The sequence below is a fragment of the Lytechinus variegatus genome, chromosome 9 (assembly GCF_018143015.1).
Source record: "Lytechinus variegatus isolate NC3 chromosome 9, Lvar_3.0, whole genome shotgun sequence".
Lineage (NCBI taxonomy): Eukaryota > Metazoa > Echinodermata > Echinoidea > Temnopleuroida > Toxopneustidae > Lytechinus > Lytechinus variegatus.
The window spans coordinates 25299216-25318923 of record NC_054748.1 but is presented as its reverse complement, the minus strand read 5'-3'; the positions used below and the strand labels follow the sequence as shown (position 1 = coordinate 25318923).

Below are 19708 nucleotides of genomic sequence, written 5' to 3'. Positions count from 1 at the left end.
AGCCTTTTTTTGCTTGTTAAAACCTTTTTTCCTTTTTTTTTTGGGGGGGGGCTCGCCAAATTTTACGTGGGTCAAAATTACCTTCATTTTTTTAGTGACAATCTTTTTTTCATTTGTCCAGTTCTACGCGAGACAAAATTACCTTCGATCATTATTATAGTTAAAAACTTTTTTTTATTTTTTATTTATTTATTTTTTTTTTTTGGGGGGGGGAGGTTGCCAAATATCACGCGAACTTTGTCAGCTTTTACTGTTTTATTCGACTTATAATCAAATATTAAATGGGGCTTACCACAGTTTTTTTAAAGTCAATTCATAAGAATATTCCTCCTCGGGATTTGAGCTTTCTTTCATGAAATATCAATTTTTTTCATGATTACCAAAAATACTTAAAATTTTTTATCGGTGTATGCCTATAAAGCTTTAGCTCATGCGTTGCGCCTGCCATATTTTAATGCTGATCAACTTTATGCTTTTAATGAATTCCTAAAAACAATAAATTCTCAGATCATCAATTTTGTCGCAATCGAATAATTCGATTGCGTCTCTCTATCAGTTTTGAATATTCATAAAAAATATCAGCTCGTGCTTTTGCTCATAATATTTTGATTAGTAAATTCTTCTCTTATATAATCTAGTCGGATAGATAGATAGATAACTAGAGAGAGAGAGTTGGGGGGGGGGTCCCTCAGCTTCTTGTCCTCGCTTATTTGTTATTATTTGTTATTATGCTCATGTTGTGAGAATTTTGTGTTTTCACATTTTTTTCTTTTTCAACCTTTTTATTGTCTCGGAGCTTCCCTCTATTTCTTTACACTATATTATAATGTAGTCCTGTTTCAATCATTGGCGGCGGAAGCCCCAAATTTTAGGAGGGGACAACCTAAAAAATTTTGACAAGCAAAAAAAAAGGCTCTCAACCCAAACATTTTAGGGGGGACGTAGGAAAATAAATTGACAAGCAAAAAAAAAAAGGTCAACAACAAATTTAGGGGGGAACGTCCCCGCTTCCGCCGCCTATGGTTTCAATTCTTTTTTTGTTCTCATTTCAATGAAAACATCATTATTAAACTGACGTACATGTAGAAGACTTTATTACGAAATTTTGACATTGTTTTGTTTTTTGTTTGGCTTTCTTTTTTTCTTCTCCTCATCTTCTTTTTCTTCTTACTTTTTCCCTTTCCTTATTTTCTCTTCAGTATTTCATTCAGGTATCCGCCAATTTATACAACACCAAGCATATAGAGGCGGATAATCAGTGAGGGAGCATGACGGTGTGCCGCTCTAAAAAAAAGAGGAATATTGGAAGAAAAAAAAAGAAGAAGGGATGGGGAAAAAATAAAGAAAAAAAAAGATGATGATGGCAATGACGATGATGAAAATTATCTTGGTGATGATGATGGTTGTGGTGACGGTTGTGGTGATGATGATGGTGATGCTAATGATAGTGGTGATGATGATGATGACGAGATGTAATTTTGTTATTTTGTCTTTGAAAAAATTAAGTAGTGCAAAGTTGAATTCATTTAAAGTTTATTATGAAAATAGCAGAAAAAAAATTGGTATGCGTTCGAGGAAAATCCATCCCCCACCAATCTTTTTCAAAGGTAAGATTTTTTTTTTTTGCCCGGGGGGGCCACTTCCATTCACGAGTGGATACCATGCGCGACCATGGGGTCTCGAAAAGCACCCTAAACACGTAATTTCCATATTCTGAAAATGCACCCCTTAACAAGTATTGGCGTGTGAAACCCTACCCTTAACAAGTATTGGAAACAAAACGATACTCTTGGCAAATATTCCCTGAAATGAACCCCTAAACAAGTACAGGAATGTTTTATTGTTACGGTTCCTTCGGTCGTCGGCTTTACCTTATTTGGTTTAGTACGACCCCACCCTTCTACACCTCGCGCAGATCGGACTCTAAACACGAAGTGTTGGAGCAAAAAGGACATCCTTTATAAAACATTTTGATTTTGTTTTATCATCCCCGCAAATTAGACCCTAAACACGACGGTTTTCCTAGCGAATTAATAGATACCCTTTTTTCGTTATTTTTGTGTTTTTGACACCCTTATCACGTACGTAGGTAACGTGCCCTATCGTGAAAAGGACATCCTTTTACGTTTTTTTTTTTGTCGCGCATGGTATCCACTCGTCAATGTAAGTGCCCCCCCCCCCCGGCCCCCGGGTTTTTTTTTGTGACGGCGTAGGCCTTTGCAAGCAGCTATTATTATGGTAAAAAAGTAAATGAAATGTCAAGAAATACATGATAATGATTTTTATGGTACATTTTAGTAGGCCTATATCAATTCATACTTGTTATCAAAAAGAAAAAAGTGGGTCGTTACGGACCATTAAAAATGGGAAATTTGGGCATTTTATATTTAGGATAGAGCAACTGCTCATTATAGACGTCACAATAAATCAAGCATTCTATCAACTCCATTTTTTTTCAAATAACACCTTCATCGATATTTTGAAATGATTTTTCTCATATTTTTCATCATCTTTTTATCAGGTGAAATTCCCCTTTAATTTACAAAACAGATTCGCAAACAATATCAAGAGTAGTGGGAGGCAAGGGTGGAAATCTAAGGTAGGGGACCAGGGGCTGGAAAACAGGCAAAAAAAAACAAAAACAAACTAACAAAAAAAAACAAAAAGGAAGGTTTATCACCCCCAAAAGAAGGTCGTCTCGTCCAAAATACATGTTTTACTTCGATTTAAATGATGTAGGCCTATTTCTTTCCATCATATATAAAAGAACAAAAATAGTAGGGGACATTTGATAATGTGCCCCTACTATTTTGGGTTAGGGGGAAGTGTCCCCCTGGGATTTGCGCCCATGTGGGTGGGGGTGCTGCACCTCCTTTCGGAATCATTATGGAACAGTGTGAATAGTCGCTGTGATTTCGATCTCATACCTATAAAAAAAATAGAACAAAAGAACGCCTTGACCACAGGCCAAAATGCCTAACAATTTTTTCCGCGGCATTAACAACTCTCGTAAGGGGCGCTCCATTTATAAATAGAGTTGCATGTGTAGCTGTCTATGGCAACAGAATCCATCGCAGAATTGAAGCCAGAAGCGTGGGAATTTGGCAGAAAATTCAAGAAAAGAACCGGTGAGTACCGATTTAAGAGTAATTATATATTCATTAACATTTATTGAATCATAAGAATAAAGATTTTTTACGGAAAGAAAGCTTAGTTCTAAGCTAGGGCTGCCCAAATGCGCGTGAGTGGAGTCTCAGTTTCTTAACACGGGTAAGTATTGCGGTGTCGCCTAGAGTGGTGTACACGTGTACACGACCGAAAAACACGCCGTGTACACGTGCATCAAAAATGGACTTTCAAACCGGGCCTACTTTGAACATTAACATGGCATTTCTATAGTAAATGATTTTTACTCTCTAGAAACCGCCTGGCTAAGTACATGTATAGCGTTAGATGTGTATCCGGATATCCTGACCCTGGACCTGGTAGTGGTACCCCGACATGTGGCACTGACCACTGTCTCCGCTGCCAAACCCGCCCGCGGAGTTAGCCCGGCCGCGCCCGAAAGTGATGGACTGGCTCCAGTTACATTTCTAACATGTTAAAGTTTTTCATATTCATATCAAAAGAAAACGGGGTACTATTTCCAATCATTCAGTCAGTTAAGGACCATTCACTCTACATCATCACAGTAATGCTGAAAAAATACTTGATAACCCAACATTCAAGGGAAAAATAGGAAGTGTTTACCTGGTAACACGGACACAAAAATTTCCGGAAATCGCGAAAACACAAATTACATGCTGCCACCTACGTCAGATACATGAACAATTAAATCAGAAGGAAATTGTATTGTTTTCATTAATGACTATTGATGAAGATTATTTTCGGGATTATTCCATCTTAAGATGATACAAGGCAAGAAATCAAATTGATGTGAGATTTTTGGGGGGATACAGGAAAGGGGCAGCGATCCGGGGGGCAGGGGGAGCACCCCACTTTTTCAAATTTTTGATCAAGCACTTTTTTCTTACCCAAGACATTGGGTCAGATGCATGAAAAGTAGCAATTGCTTTTGCAAGGCTTTTGCTTGGCTTTTGCTTGATTCCGTATGCATAAAAATGAGCGAGCAAATGCCTTTGCTAGTAAATTGAAGCAATCGCTCATTATATATTTCCGTCTCTCTATTTTTTTGGGGGGGTGTTCATTTTTCGCCCCTTAAAGGGCACTATACTGCCGGAGAAGACGTCATTTGGTAAATTGTTTTCCAAAGCCATGTTATGCCTAAAGGGGCCACTTGGTTTCTCACCTTCCAGCGCCCTCGGGGAAACAAAAAACTGCAAAATAATCATTAAAAAATGTCCCATTCTACTTTTTTTCGTGATAACATGACCCTATATCTTTATGTTCTCTTCTAGCGATAAAAGGGTCTGTCTTGAGAAAATTTCCAACGATATTCTACTCTTCAATAAACAAACTCATTTCAAGGGGAATAATTTTCTTTACCTTAACAATCTAAAAAAAAAATCGGTTGTTATTAGCCCCAGAATGGAACACTAATAAGATCTATGACTTGCAGTATATTGCTTATAAACAAATTTATATTTAATAATGAAAAAATATTATCAAAGGTTTTGCTCAAGCTCAACTTATGTTACCACAAAACACACAACTTCTTCCGGCAATAACGTAATATGAGATTAAAAAAAAAAACATTGTTCGAACGAAGTTCACTTTTTACATAAATATGTGTAGTTTTTATCCCCCCCCCCCCGGCACGAAAATATTTGATTATACATGCATGGTCCCCAAACAGTTTAACGACCATGAAAAAAAGCGAATAAAATTTATGAATTTTATATTACATAACATACTGGGGCAGCTGCTCGTTTATGACGTCACAGATCGAAACGTGAATTTCTAATAACTGTTTTTAATCTTTAATGTATTTTCCTAAAATATTCATCAATATTCTGATTTTTAAAAAAATACTTTTTGCTATTTTACAGCAAAGTTTTCGTGAAGGTCTACTCCCAGTTTAAATGTTGCAAGCTAGCGAAGCGATAGACCAAAAATGTTGGGGATGCTTATATCATCACTTTTCCTCAAGGAAGGGGGGGTAGGGAGAGATGGGGGTGGCGATACAGAAAGAGGGTGAGAGGTAGAGAGAGGGAAAGAGAAATAGAAGGAGTGGGGTGTCCCAGCAGCAGCGCGCGGATGAGATAACGTAATGCGTTCCATGTCTTCAGCCGGAATGCGGGGAATGTGTGGCATCCGTGAATACATTACCGCCAAAATCTACTCCAGCACTTTGAAAAGAGACTGCGTATCGGATCGCATCCGAACACAACTTGACGAAGTAGCTACTTTGGAATAATACACTCGTCGATTTTTCAAACATTCTTGGTAAGTACGCTTTCTTTTGCATTATTATTTTGTAAAGGATTCTTTCCTAAATTTGATAATGTTTCGTTATGATCACTATAATAATGGGTTTTTACAGGAACAGCTGGCCTATATCCTCCACGGTTGACACTTTACCCGGCACGAAACACAGTATTTTTTGAAAATGAAAATGTTAACTCTTTTAGTTCTGAATATGGAGGATTTATGCTAAAAAAGACATATTATTGTTGATGAAAACGAGGATTGAATCAACGTACAAAATAAGAAAAAAATAAATGATAACAGTCAAATTCCATTTAAGGTTTCAAGGTTATTAATCTATTTTACACACTCTTAAAACAAATCAGTCAAATTGACTAGACCAGTAGTCAGCTGGGAGCAACTGATATGGCAATCACTGATAGTCACATTTCTGACATATATTCTAGTCAGAAATAACTCTGTTCTAGTAAAATACGAACATAGAAAATAGTCCAATATGACTAGAATAACAGTTGCACCCAGCTGACCCTATTAACTACTCATTTTTGACTGATTTGTTTTTAGAGTGCACCTGTGATATAACATAATTAAATTAGCATGTAAAGCATTTCGACAGCTCCGTCAACTCAATGTTAAAATCGTTTGCAAATCTCAATATATTATGGTGATGATGATGATGATTTTAAGTTTGACATCATTGGAGGAAATTTTGAAATGTTTGAGATTTCAGAATAAAATACAAAATAACTAAGTGAGGTATATGATGTAATCCATGAATCCATCCCATAATTAGCTTATACTACCCGGATATACAAACAAATGAAACTTTGAAATGAGATTTAAACAATATAATTACATGCGATTTCGATTAAGTTAGTTAGCAGTGCTACTTGTTTTAATTTTCTTTGTTTTATTCGGACATATGCCTTATGAGACTTGGTCTTTAATTATTACAAATGTGTATGTACATGACGAGGATACTAATTCACAAATTCTCAAAAGAAGAAGAAGATGATGATGATGATGGTGATGATGATAATAAGATTACATGACTACTATATAACTGCTATTTATGCTTCTACTACAACTACTACTACTACAACTACTACTACTACTACTACTACTACTACTACTACTACTACTACTACTACTACTACTACTACTACTACTACTACTACTACTACTACTACTACTACTACTACTACTACTACTACTCCTACTATACTGCTATACTACTGCTACTACTGCTACTACTACTACTACTACTACTACTACTACTACTACTACTACTACTACTACTACTACTACTACTACTACTACTACTACTGCTGCTGCTGCTGCTGCTGCTGCTGCTGCTGCTGCTGCTACTACTACTACTACTACTACTACTACTACTACTGCTGCTGCTGCTGCTGCTGCTGCTGCTGCTGCTGCTACTACTACTACTACTAGTACTACTACTACTACTACACAGCAAAATTTGTGATGTTAACCGGTGTACATAGAGGACCACACCAGTTATTTTACACCGGTGTTAAATTGGTGGTGTTAGTTTTACACCTATAGGTGTTATTACGACACCTATGGTTGTTAAATTTACACTCTTTGGTGTTATGTTCAATCTCTAGGGTGTTATTTTAACACCTCAGGGTGTGGTCCTCTATTAACACCAATTGGTATCAGTTTTAACACCACAGTTTTTACAGTGTACTACTACTACTACTACTACTACTGCTGCTGCTGCTGCTGCTGCTACTACTACTACTACTACTACTACTACTGCTACTATACTACTTCTTCTTCTACTTCTACTTCTGCTTCTACTACTACTACTACTACTAATACTGCTACTACTACTACTACTACTACAACTACTACTTAACTACAATTTTTACCAACAATGAAACTGATGGCTTTACCACCTAGCAAAACCAAATTACATTCCTTCACCAAGTCAACTTAGGATAGCTACAAATTCAATTTTGCTCCTCAGTTTTTCCTATGTTATCGATAATAATTCTCTTTGAATTATATTCATACTGTATAGGCCTATTTATCATTCATTCATTCATTTATTGGTTGGAGTTTCGTAGCCCAGTGGCTTAGTCTTCTGGCTTTGAAAAAGAGGGTCGTGGGTTCGAATCCCAGCTGTGGTGTAATTTCCTTCAGCAAGAAATAATTTATCCACATTGTGCTTCACTCAACCCAGGCAGGATTAATTCCTTGAATGCATGAGCGACTATTATTATTATTGTTATTATTATTATCATTATTATTCAAAATCTAATATGCATTTGTATATAAGTTTGTTCAACGATAGGCCCATACATGTATGTAGTTCGTGTGATTCGTCTAGGACGTTCACCTCTCACGGGATGGACGATTTAAAAAAATGCCCAGCCCCCACCCCGCCATAAGAAAATGCCCGATGGGCCTTGTAAAATAATTATAATGGTATTAAAATACAATCATGAAACAAGGGTAAAATTATTTCGTTTCTTCTTTACTTTCCAACTGACGTTGTCCACATTTTCCTCCAGAAAATGATAACACAGTGCCATTACTCAAGTCCATGTGCGTAGTGTAACGTTACGGTGTCATATGACATCCTTATATGGGCATATAGCTCCCCGTGTCGTCTGCTAGCTCAGTATCGCGCATTGTGATAATCGTATTGATAATGTTTTGATTTTCTTCTGCGTTGCAAGTTTGGAGTTTGGAGTCTAGTTTTGGTTAAACTGTCGGTGTTTGCAAACTGGGGGGGGGGATCTACCCCCCCCCCCGTATCAGCACATGTGCTGTAGGGTGTGTTTGTGTGGGTGTGGGTGTATGGGACAGGAAATACATGTTAAAATTCCTAAAAGACAAAACATAATGTATTCCCCCCTTTTCCCTCTCTTTTCCCTTCTCTTTCCCTCCCTTTCCTCTCGTTCTTACTATGTTCCCCCCTCTCCTCTTTTACCAACAGATTTATCTTGACAAGTAACATTCCAACAATGGCTGAGACCGAAACGTAAGTTCCACTTGAAAATTATTTAATGACATCAAATTCATAAGTTGTGTCTTATTTACATCTGTGTTCACTTCACACACAATGATTGTATAATATTCCCACATTATTCCTGTTAAAACTGATTTATATATTTATGATTTCTATTTTGTTTAAGGAAAGCTTCAAGGAAGTAGGGAAACAATGACAAGCACACACTGTAAAAACTGTGGTGTTAAAACTGACACCAATTGGTGTTAATAGAGGACCACACCCTGAGGTGTTAGAATTACACCCTAAAAATTGAACATAACACCAAAGAGTGTAAATGTAACAACCAAAGAGGTTGTAATAACATCTATAGGTGTAAAACTAACACCACCAATTTAACACCGGTGTAAAATAATTGGTGTGGTCCTCTATGTACACCGGTTAACACCACAGTTTTGCTGTGTATATTCTTAAGTATAACGCAAGGCCCTGGGAACGATTGGTTTAAATTTGACAAGCAAGAAAGGTGATTTTGTTTCTTGAAAATTTTGACAAGCAAATAAAAAAAAGATTTCGCTACAAAAAGAAGGTGATTTTGTTTTGGGAAAAATTAGACAAGCCACCCCCCCCCCAAAAAAAAAGATGTTCATTAAAAAATGTTGGTCATTTTGGTTACATTTCAGACATTTAGCATACCAGAATTCCAGGGGGTACTGCCTATGGAAAAATAATACACGCAGTACTTACCCCCCCCCCCAAGGAAAATCTTGGGGTTGCTTCAACCACTGATCTCTCCACTAACTAAGTGAAGAGATAAGTGGCTTCAACCCCCCCCCCCCCCGCTTCCCAGGGCCATGGGAGAATGCTTGGTCTTTGTTTCGCATCTCGACAAAGTCCACGATGTCGTCATACTTTGACTCTTCTTTTCATTTCCATTCAAATGCAAAGCAAATTTAACATGTTTAACACGATGTTTGATGAAAAACCAATTTCGCCATGATTCTCTGTATGATTTTTCTTCCAGTTTGTCGATTCTTATTTTGCTCATTTTGGTTGTATTGCTTGTTCGTTCGTTTGTTTGTAATCCTCGTGTTTGTTCATTCATTCATTATTTTTTTTGTCTGTTTTTGTATTTATTGTTCATCTGTTTATTTGCTTACTAGTCAGTTTAATAATGAATTTCATGGGTGGATATAGTTCTTTTTTTCTCCAAGGAGGGGGTTTGTCCGAGAAATTTGACAAAAAGGGGGCTTCACTACAAAACGAAAGTCATTTTGGTACCGAGAAATTTGACAAGAAAAAAAAAAGCATTCACCATAAAATGAAGGTAATTTGGGGTTGGCTCCAAAATTTAGGACATTGCTTGTTTTTACTTCGCAGCTCAAGGGGGGGGGGGGCTGGAGATTCGCCACTGAATTTAAAGATTTTGGTAATTTTCAGTCATAATGTTTGTTCTGTTATCATTGTGTATGTGCATGGCTTGTTTATTTTCATCCATTTCGTTCATTTATTTGCCTTTTATTTTCAAACAAAACAGAATGACAGATGAAGAGAGACAACGTGCAGAAGAAAAGGTTTGAATTAAAGTCTGATCCCATAAACTGCTAACAATGTACTTGTATTTTGTAAAGCGCTTCAAGTCGGTGTCAGTTTAACTCATATACATGTAGTTTAGAAATTTAGATATGATAATACAGTTGTAGCACCAGGGGCAGAAATCTCTCCCAAAAGGTAGGGGGGACAAGGGGCTGGAAAAATTGACAAGCAAAAAAAAATAAAATAAAGTTATCACCCCAAATGTATATGGTCATTTCAACAAAAATAAATTTGACCAGCAAAAAAAAGGCACACACACAAAAAATCACCCCAAAAGTAAAGTCATCTCGTCCAAAATATATGTTTTATTTCGATTTTGAATGATGTATTTCATTTCATCACAAAGGACCAAAAATAGTAGGAGGACATTTCATATTGTGCCCCTACTATTATGAGCAGGGGGACGCGTCCCCCTGTCCCCCTGGGATTTCCGCCCATATTCAGCACCGCATACATTCGTAATTCCGAAGCTTCGTTATTCCGAAGGTTCGTTATTCCGAAGGTTCGTATATCCGAAGGTTTGTAATTCCGAAGGTTCGTTAGTCCGAAAACGAAATGAGGTTAGTTATTCCGAAGGTTCCTTAATCCGAAAACGAAATGAGGTTCTTAATTTCGAAAGTTCGTTAGACCGAAAACGAAATGATTAATGAACCTAATTTCGTTTTCGGATTAACGAACCTTCGGAACAACGAACCTTATTTCGTTTTCGGATTAACAAACCTTCGGAACATCGAACCTTATTTCGTTTTCGGATTATCGAACCTTCGGAATAACGCCACAAATGTTCTGATTAACGAACCCTTTTACGTTTTAGGATTAATGAACATCGAGGTATAGGCAATTTACGTGTTTCGGAATTACGAACCTTCGGAATTACGAAGTGTAACCGTTTAGCACTATAGCCAACAACATTTCGAACATAACAAGATTCGCAAATACATGCATGCAATAAAAATATGAAAAAAATATAAGTCTATAATTATAGCATAACAATTATACCCCATCTCTCTTCCTCTCTTCTGATCTCTCTCCCACTCTCTCTCTATCTGCCCCCCCCCCCCCCATATCTCTCTGCATGCTCTCTGCGCTCTTAAAATTATGGGTCAAATTGACGCGGAAACTAGTCTGTTGTGGTCACACACTTTTCCGAGTCAAAACAGCCGGGAACAAAATATTATCTGACCATTTATTCTTGGTCAGTGTGACCCGAAATTGTGCATGGCCCCATTCGTCTGATTTTGAGGTCAATGAGCTGACCCGTAAAGTAGTCAAGAGTAGTTCTTGTCAACCTGTCGAGTAGTAATGTGACCGAAATTTCACTATGGTGTGTGTTATCAGAACGATATGAACAGTAAAAAATGAAACATGCTTGAAGTCACGGAATGATTATATAAGCTAAGTTATGAAAAAGCCAAGCACTCATAAAAGAATACCATTTCCACCCCAGCAAAAAACAAAATGACAACCATTAATGACTTTAAAAAAGATCCTCAGTATTTCAAAGGTTTATTTTATACCCGCAAACTTAAAAACCGACTGACCAAGTCACCCCCCCCCCCCGAAAAAAAAACATATGCAGGAATTATACCGAATAGTCCCAAGTTATGCCTTGCATGAGTAAGATTATATCAAATTTGACAAATGCTGACCTGGGAAGCGTTCATGAAAAAAAAACGTGTCGGACGTACTTTTATCTGACTCCCGGCCAAGGCCCATTTTTCATCCGACAGTCACCGTAGTAATACTGCTTCAATCAGCCAATCAGAAATGACGAGAGACTCCACAACCTGTCGGACAAAAAAATTAATGATGAAACCGTCCCTGGGGCTACTTTGCATAATGCTTTTGCCAGAATTGCATGAAATATCGTCAGCAGCTTTTCGATATATTTCTTTATATATATTCAATAAAAAAAATTATGGCCAATACACACAAATCCCAAAAGAGCTGCACTTTCTTTGTCGTGAATATCAAGTTTATCATTTTCAAGTATTTTGTCTGCACACTTATATAAGCTTCTTTCTCTCACACTTGTTACGTGTAATAGCATGTTCCCATTCTTTGGTGTATTGCAGTAATGATATGCATGAGAAATGATGTTCTTTTGCTCTGTATTAATATCTTGAATATGAAATAAGAAGTAGTAACATTCTGCAACTCAGTTCTATTAAGGAACTGCGAACAATATAGTTTTGTATCTTGGTTATCATATCTAACTCAACTTAAAAAACTACACATTTATATACTTGTATATCTAAGTTATTTATATTCTTTTAAAATCTTTCCAATTCAAGATATATTATCTAGGAAAAGCTTAGAGAATGTTGCAAGAAAACATTTCCGATCAATTTCAAATATTCTGTTGCAATTTTACAATTGATAGATCAACGTTAGCTGTAGCAAATCAGATTAAACTTCATGTTTCAAGGAGCAGATTAGTAATCAATCACTAATTTGCAATTAACTGCAAGACATATGATTTATTTAGGGACCAAAAAATAGACTTGCAATTGATCGCAAGTTTCTTGCAACATTAGAGACGTCCTTCATATAAACAAGCGCTGTATATCTTGATCAAAATCATATTTCATTTAGGTAATATTCCTGAATACCGAAATTTTTGCAAAAGAATAATGTAAATCAATAGATAATAATTAATAAAAAAATGCTATATAAAGTTTTTACATTATTTCATTTCATATATTTTATAAGAAAATAATTTGTATTAAAATATCAAAGCGGATCTGTTGTGTTTATGTTGCGTTTCCCGTATTCATTTTGCTCCAGGGGAGCGTTTCATGAAAGGGCTTGTCGGACGTTTTATCCGACAGTTACCATAGTAACAGTGCTTCTCAGCCAATCAAAATCCAGGAATATTGTCTGATCCGCCAACTTGTACGACAAACGTGTTGATGAAACGCTCCCTCGAGCCTGAGGGGGGGGGGGGGGGCAGCGTAATGCTGAGAGCGTTACCCTGAAAATATATAATTAGGCCTATTGTTGAAAAAAATTATTATTTTTCCTTCATTTTATTTGTGAAACAGCGTCAGGAGTTTATCGCCGAGGTAGAAGAAGCGAGGACTGAAATCAAGAAAGTGATTGATCAGTATGACTCTGAGATTAACGTCATCCAGGAGCGAAGGGTAAGTGGTCCCTCGGATAGGTATGGATTATTAGAGGAGAGGTGGGAGATGTGAGGGAGAGTGAAAGAAAGAGGATCGGTATGACGCTTATATGTCATCCAAGAACGAAGGGTAAGGGGTCCCTCGGATAGGAATGAATGACTAGAGGGGAGGTGAGTGAGATAGAGAGAATGAGAGGGGGATCAGTATTACGCTGAGATTAATGTCATCCAAGAACGAAGGGTAAGTGGTCCCTCGGATAGGAATGAATGACTAGAGGGGAGGTGAGTGAGATAGAGAGAATGAGAGGGGGATCAGTATTACGCTGAGATTCATGTCATCCAAGAACGAAGGGTAAGTGGTCCCTCGGATAGGAATGAATGACTAGAGGGGAGGTAAGTGAGGTGGAGAGAATGAGTGGGGATCAGTATTACGCTGAGATTAATGTCATCCAAGAACGAAGGGTAAGTGGTCCCTCGGATAGGAATGAATGACTAGAGGGGAGGTAAGTGAGGTGGAGAGAATGAGTGGGGGATCAGTATTACGCTGAGATGAATGTCATCCAAGAACGAAGGGTAAGTGGTCCCTCGGATAGGAATGGATTATTAGAGGGGGTGCGAGGTGGTGGGGGATCAGTATTACGCTGAGATGAATGTCATCCAAGAACGAAGGATAAGTGGTCCCTCGGATAGGAATGGATGACTAGAGGGGAGGTGGGTGAGATAACGAGGGGGGGGGGAGGATCAGTATTGTAGGACGTCTTATCCGACAAGTACTGTTTTATCAGACAGTTGCCACATTAACAATGCTTCTCAGCCAATCAAAATCAAGGAAAGTTGTCAGATCTGACAAATAACTTTGGCCATGTTGGGGGTATTTATTGAATTAATTGCCAACCTAACTTTGAATGTGGATCTAGTTAGTGACATATGGACTTAAGAGTAATCAAGTACATGTATTCCTGATCGTCTTGCACAAGTCTTTGGTCACACGATCAAGGTCAAATGTCATTTAGGGTCAGTGAACTTAGTATTTTGTCATCATGTGTTTTTTTGTGTGTGAATGATAGTTCTTCTGAGTCGTCTTCAAAGTCAGCACTGCTGCTATATTTAATTGCGTGATACAGGCGAGACTGCCAGAGGCGCTCCAATTGTTAATAATGTCTACAATTTTCAAAACTATCTTTTTGCAAGGGTGAACTTTCCCTTTCAGACGTCGTTCCTCTGGTTGCTTGCTTACAAGCATTTATGCTTTCTTAGCAATCTGGTAAAATATTACTACCATGCATTCTCACCCCAAAATGAGTATAGGGACCAATAATTGAAGTTCATTTTGCACCACGCTACTTTCTTGAATCTTAAAGTCTCTATTGGTCGTGTCCCAATTTGTCTGCAACAGCTAGTGGTCTTATAATCACGTTTCTATTGATTTTCTTTCCTTTTTCTTGATTTTTGCAGGCCAGTCGTCGTGCTGAGCAAGCGATGTGGCTGGATAGAATAAAAAAGAGTGAGGAAGCGCGCCGCCTACGACAAGAGGAGGAGAACCGTCGCATCAGGGAGGCGCAGGAGAAGAAGAAACGGGAGAGAGAGGAAAGGAAACGTGCCATGCAAAATCCAAACAAATTCCAGCCAGTCATCCAGGTACCAAAATTACAATAATGTTATCATTGATCGACTGATTGCATTCTTTCTTTTTCATTTCAAATTCAACAAAAAATTACTACGTAAAGCAAACAGTATTCTATACAGAAATTTGTTATGTATTTTGTTAGTATTGATATTATTATGATTATTGTTCATTAATATGATATCAACGTCATTAGCACCTCATCATCATCATCATCATCTTCTATTTCATCATCATCATCATCTTCTTCATCATCATCATCATCATCGTCATGATCCTCATTATCACCAGCACCACAACATCAACATCATGGCCACCAGTATATATCACCTTCACCATCACCTTTTTTGTCCTCATCAGAGGTATTTATTACTTTAAAATCAATTAACAAATACAATCAAAACCAAATACAATTAGTTTCACATTGCACAAGCTTTTGATTTCATTGTACTTTTTTCTGTTGTTTTGATCTTATGTCTCTTTTCAAGAAATCTTAAATTAGTGACTAATTCTCTCTTGAAATGTGAGAGAAAAGAAATATAACTGATTTTTTAAAAGTGAAATGAACCAGCATGTAAACTCTATAAATCGTATATTGTGCGAAAACAAAATTACGTTCAGAAAGGCCATGTTTTCATTTCCATCACCTTAATCACAAAATCTCCGTCATCTTCCTAGTCGTCCTTACATCATCTTCATTGTCATGATCATGATCATGATCATCATGATCATCATGATTATCAACATCATCATCACCTTCATCATCACCTCCATCAACATCATCCCCACTGCACCACCTCCACCACCACAACCACCACCGCCACCACCACTATCATCGCCATCATCATCATCATCACCATACCACCACCACCAGCCCCATCATCTTCATCACCACCACCACAGTCATCCTCACCACCATCACCACCATTATCACCATCGTCACGGTTGGTGTCTTTTCCATCTTTCCTATCGTCTAGGATGAGCGTGTTCGCTTCGCTAAGATGACACCAGCCGAACTAAAGAAGGAGAAAGAAGAGACCCTTGCCAAACGCGTTCCTGTCCTCGACCCTGAGAGCATGTCCTCGGAGGAAGGCATGAAAGCCATGGCCACCGAACTACATGCCAAGATCATGAAGGCATTCGGATCCCTCTTCGATCTCCAGGAGAAGGAGAAACGCCAGAAATACGACGTAAGTTGAGTGTAGAGGAATATCAACATTGCTCACACCTTTGTCATATTTTGTAGCCCTCTTTGAACTCCAGAAGAAAAACACAAGAGAAACGCTGGAAGTACGAAAGTAAGATGTAAGTTGGGTGTATGGGTTTTATGACATTTTCATAAGAAGATCTTTGTCACCTTGACATCCAGCAGGGAATCTATATCATATAAGTACCTTCCAACCTTGAATGTAGTTGAAGCACTCTCAGTCAGTGCTGTCGTAAGGCATTTTAAAGTGGTACGGTATGATTTGAAGTCCATGAACATGATAATATCCCACTAAATACACAACTCGAGCGCGAGTCGAAATTTTGAATATATTGACTTGGAAACGGGACATTTTGATATCCTGAACATGAAACCAATTATCTCTGGACTGGAACATCTATCTCTGGAACAACATATCGCTGGAACATCTCATTAAAATAATGCAAGCGCGAAGCGTGATCTGAATTTCTTTAATGTTCCCCAGGGAGTGGAGAATGTGCATACATTGTGTGTGGGCATGCCAGCTATTCAATGACAGGGGTAATAATGCGTACAATCTGCTTTGTAAATGTAAGTAGTATCAATATTAGTTAATCCGTTTTCCCATCTCTCCCCCGTCTCTTTCCTCTTTTTCCCACCCCCTCCCTCTCTCTCTTCAGATCAAGGAGTTGACATCGAGAATCGAATCAATCCAGGAGGATAAGTAAGTATTATCATCTGTTCTCATTTATATCCATAGAATCACCTTTTTTTAAATCTAAAGATAAAACAAGCCGCAAATTGAAAATGACTGATTGATAGTATACTGAATAAATTCAATAAGTATTACTACAAAATACATATTCACGAACAATTCCAATGAAAAGGATCCCCTCTACCCCTTTAAATAATACAGTTCATTCAGTGTTATTTCATTATGTAATATGAAATAATATGATTTGTTTACAAATTTCTGTATTATGAATAGTTATCTGTTTTTTTGTGAACAGTGTTGTTGTTGTCTTGATTTACACGTATAACCTCTTTGATTTGGCCTGAATTAATTCAATAAATACTACATGTATTACAAATATCCTCTCGATGAGCTATATCTTAATTGCTACACAACTATAACCAGTGTTCAACGTTTACAATTTGTTTTTATTTGTCATGCTTTTCCATCAAAGAAAATAGAATAGTTAATCATAAATCTCTGTTTACCCCCAACAGATTGAAGGCTGCAGCCATGGCACGCAGCTAAGAGCACTGAGAGAACGAATAAAAACCTAACATTTTGTTTGGGGTAAGTAGATGTGACTCCTGCAAAATACATATAAATATGTATGTATAAATGTATGTATCATTCACTCTTACTATTTTAATTGTATTGTAATGTAATAATGTTGATTTGACATGCTTCGTACACTGTTAGAAAATGTATCTTTATAATAAAAAAGTTCATGCAGGAGAGTCTCGTAATTTTACCAGATTTCGTAATCTTACAGGAAATTGGTATTTGGTGTCTGGAATCTTACCGATTTGCTTTATAAAAAAACATTTCCCCCTTTTTAAACAGACCTGTTTTATGAATTTACAGAATGATTCTGTTATTGCTTTCTGCAAAATCGTTTTTTTCTGTAAAACCACAGTTTTTTAACAGTGTATATTATTATGTTCTTATGATTGCTATATGTATATTGCATGACCCTGATGGTAGACAACAGTGTTTTGATGACTGAACTAGCTACCCCGGGGAAAGAAGGCAAATAAAATAAAATGAAATAAATGAATATAATGACAGAATTATGTTAATTTTTCGTTGTCTTTCAAAAAGAGGATTCTAGGTTACTCAATTATTCTTGTGAAAGGTGATACACATGGCAACATTTATAACACTTCGTATTTCTCTCAATTTTTCTTATCATTTGGCTGCAGGAAATCAGCGGTGAGGAGTGAAGCTCTGCAAAGCCCGTCATCTGTTTGAACAAGTCAATCATTTTCTTCAACGCTATATCACATTTTACAAATGAAGTCGTAACTTTGATTGTTTTGCGTTGTTTTTTTTTAAAGCAAAGACCCAATACCAATATATCTTCCTGCTTCTCTTTATCTACTGTTTGTCGATTAATTTTCTAGCCTGGAACCATCTGGAACATCGTTCGTTTCCATAACATTTTCTTTCATGCCAGAAATTCATGTCCAAATCTCTGTCTTGAACAGAATCTTTCGCCGACTCAGTATTGTACCGATTAAAGCATGGAGCTTTCCAAAACAAGCAAATGAAGGTCGCCGCACACCTTACGATTGGTCTGCGACCCGATTTTTTTTAAATAAAAAGGGAGTAAAATTTGATGCGAATATTAAAGGGGGTACTCCGGGATGAAAGTAATTATATCTGAATAAATAGAGAAAAAAATATGGAGCAAAATGCTGAAAATTTCATTAAAATCTGATAAGAAATTTATTGAATTTTAAAGTTCAGCAATATTTTGTGAAAACAGTGGTATGCAGGTCGTCATGAATATTCATTAGCGCATACATTCGTAATTCCGAAGCTTCGTTATTCCGAAGGTTCGGATATTCCGAAGGTTAGTTATTCCGAAGGTTCGTATTTCCGAAGGTTCGTTAGCCCGAAAACGAAGTGAGGTTCGTAATTCCGAAGGTTCGTTAATCCGAAAAAGAAATGAGGTTCGTAATTCCGAAGGTTCGTTAGTCCGAAAACTAAATGATTAACTAACCTTATTTCGTTTTCGGACTAACGAACCTTCGGAATAACGAAACTTCGGAATAACGCCACAAATGTTCGGCTTAACGAACGAACCCTTTTACATTTTCAGATAAACGAATATCGAGGTATAGGCAATTTACGTTTTTCGAAATTACGAACCTTCGGAATAAAGAACCTTCGGAATTGCGAAGTGTAACCATTCATTAGGTGGGCTGATGATGTCACATCCACACTTTCCCTTTTCTTGTGTTATTGCACGAAATCACAATTATTTCATTTTTACATAGGTATGTGAATGATATATTTATCCCCTTATAACAAAATGAGTTGCAGTCATGAATATCTAATGTATTAAATCAGTTGTCAATCAATTTTTTTTTGTTCATGGAGTGAAAAAAGGAATAAACATAATTTCATTTAATAAAATACAAAGGAACAAGTGGGGATATGACATCATCAGTTTTCCCATTGAATTTTCATGACGACAAGCATGAAACCGTTTCACCGAAATAATGCAAATATTTTAACTGTCATAACTTTATCATTCCTCGCCGATTTTTATAAATTTTTCAGGGTTTGGTTTGTCTGATTTTTCTTCTTCTTTTCAAATCAAATAATTTTCGGCTTGTAATGCCCCTTTAAGCCTTGAAAATCAAAATCATCGCACTAATAGTTATTATGCTTATGTTCAAGTGTATGACCATGCAACCACCCTTATTAGAAAAACAAACGATTTGAATATCGTACGATTGGCTACGGTATGAAACGAATTTGTCCTTTACTGAAAAAAAAGCGTGCAGTCACCAAAAATTGTTAAATTGGTGTTCTTACAGTTAATTTGAACCTCAAATACAAAGAAATTTCCAATCATATTTTCAGAAAGTAAGCAAAATGCGATTTTTTCTTCAACAATTGGATCGTGGACCAGTCGTACAGGTGCTCGAACGCCGCGGAGGCCATAACGTGCATAATAATTGGTCCGCAGAACATTATACGATCCAATGATGGCCCAATATTTAACAATGTGCATTTTTGATTGAACATTCAAGAAGTAATGTTAAAGTTTTTGTATAATGTTACTG

The 19708-nt window shown here is 37.1% G+C and overlaps 2 protein-coding genes across 2 annotated transcripts in view; one reads left to right on the top strand and one right to left on the bottom strand.

Moving 5' to 3' along the window:
- Positions 1–3837, bottom strand: part of LOC121421533 — a 52083-nt gene extending 48246 nt beyond the window's left edge. Inside the window, exon 1 of the mRNA XM_041616275.1 lies at positions 3751–3837. The gene's annotated coding sequence lies outside the window, so the exon portion shown is untranslated. The remainder of the gene's footprint in view (positions 1–3750) is intronic.
- A 1445-nt stretch (positions 3838–5282) lies between these two features.
- On the top strand, positions 5283–18329 carry LOC121421391 (troponin T-like). Its single transcript, XM_041616088.1, has 9 exons — positions 5283–5406; positions 8357–8401; positions 9906–9942; positions 13009–13107; positions 14544–14726; positions 15690–15902; positions 16579–16622; positions 17129–17201; positions 17834–18329. Exons 2-8 carry the CDS (start codon positions 8385–8387, stop codon positions 17157–17159), a joined length of 624 nt encoding a protein of 207 aa, XP_041472022.1. The 5' UTR covers positions 5283–5406; positions 8357–8384; the 3' UTR covers positions 17160–17201; positions 17834–18329.
- Positions 18330–19708: the final 1379 nt, after the last annotated feature.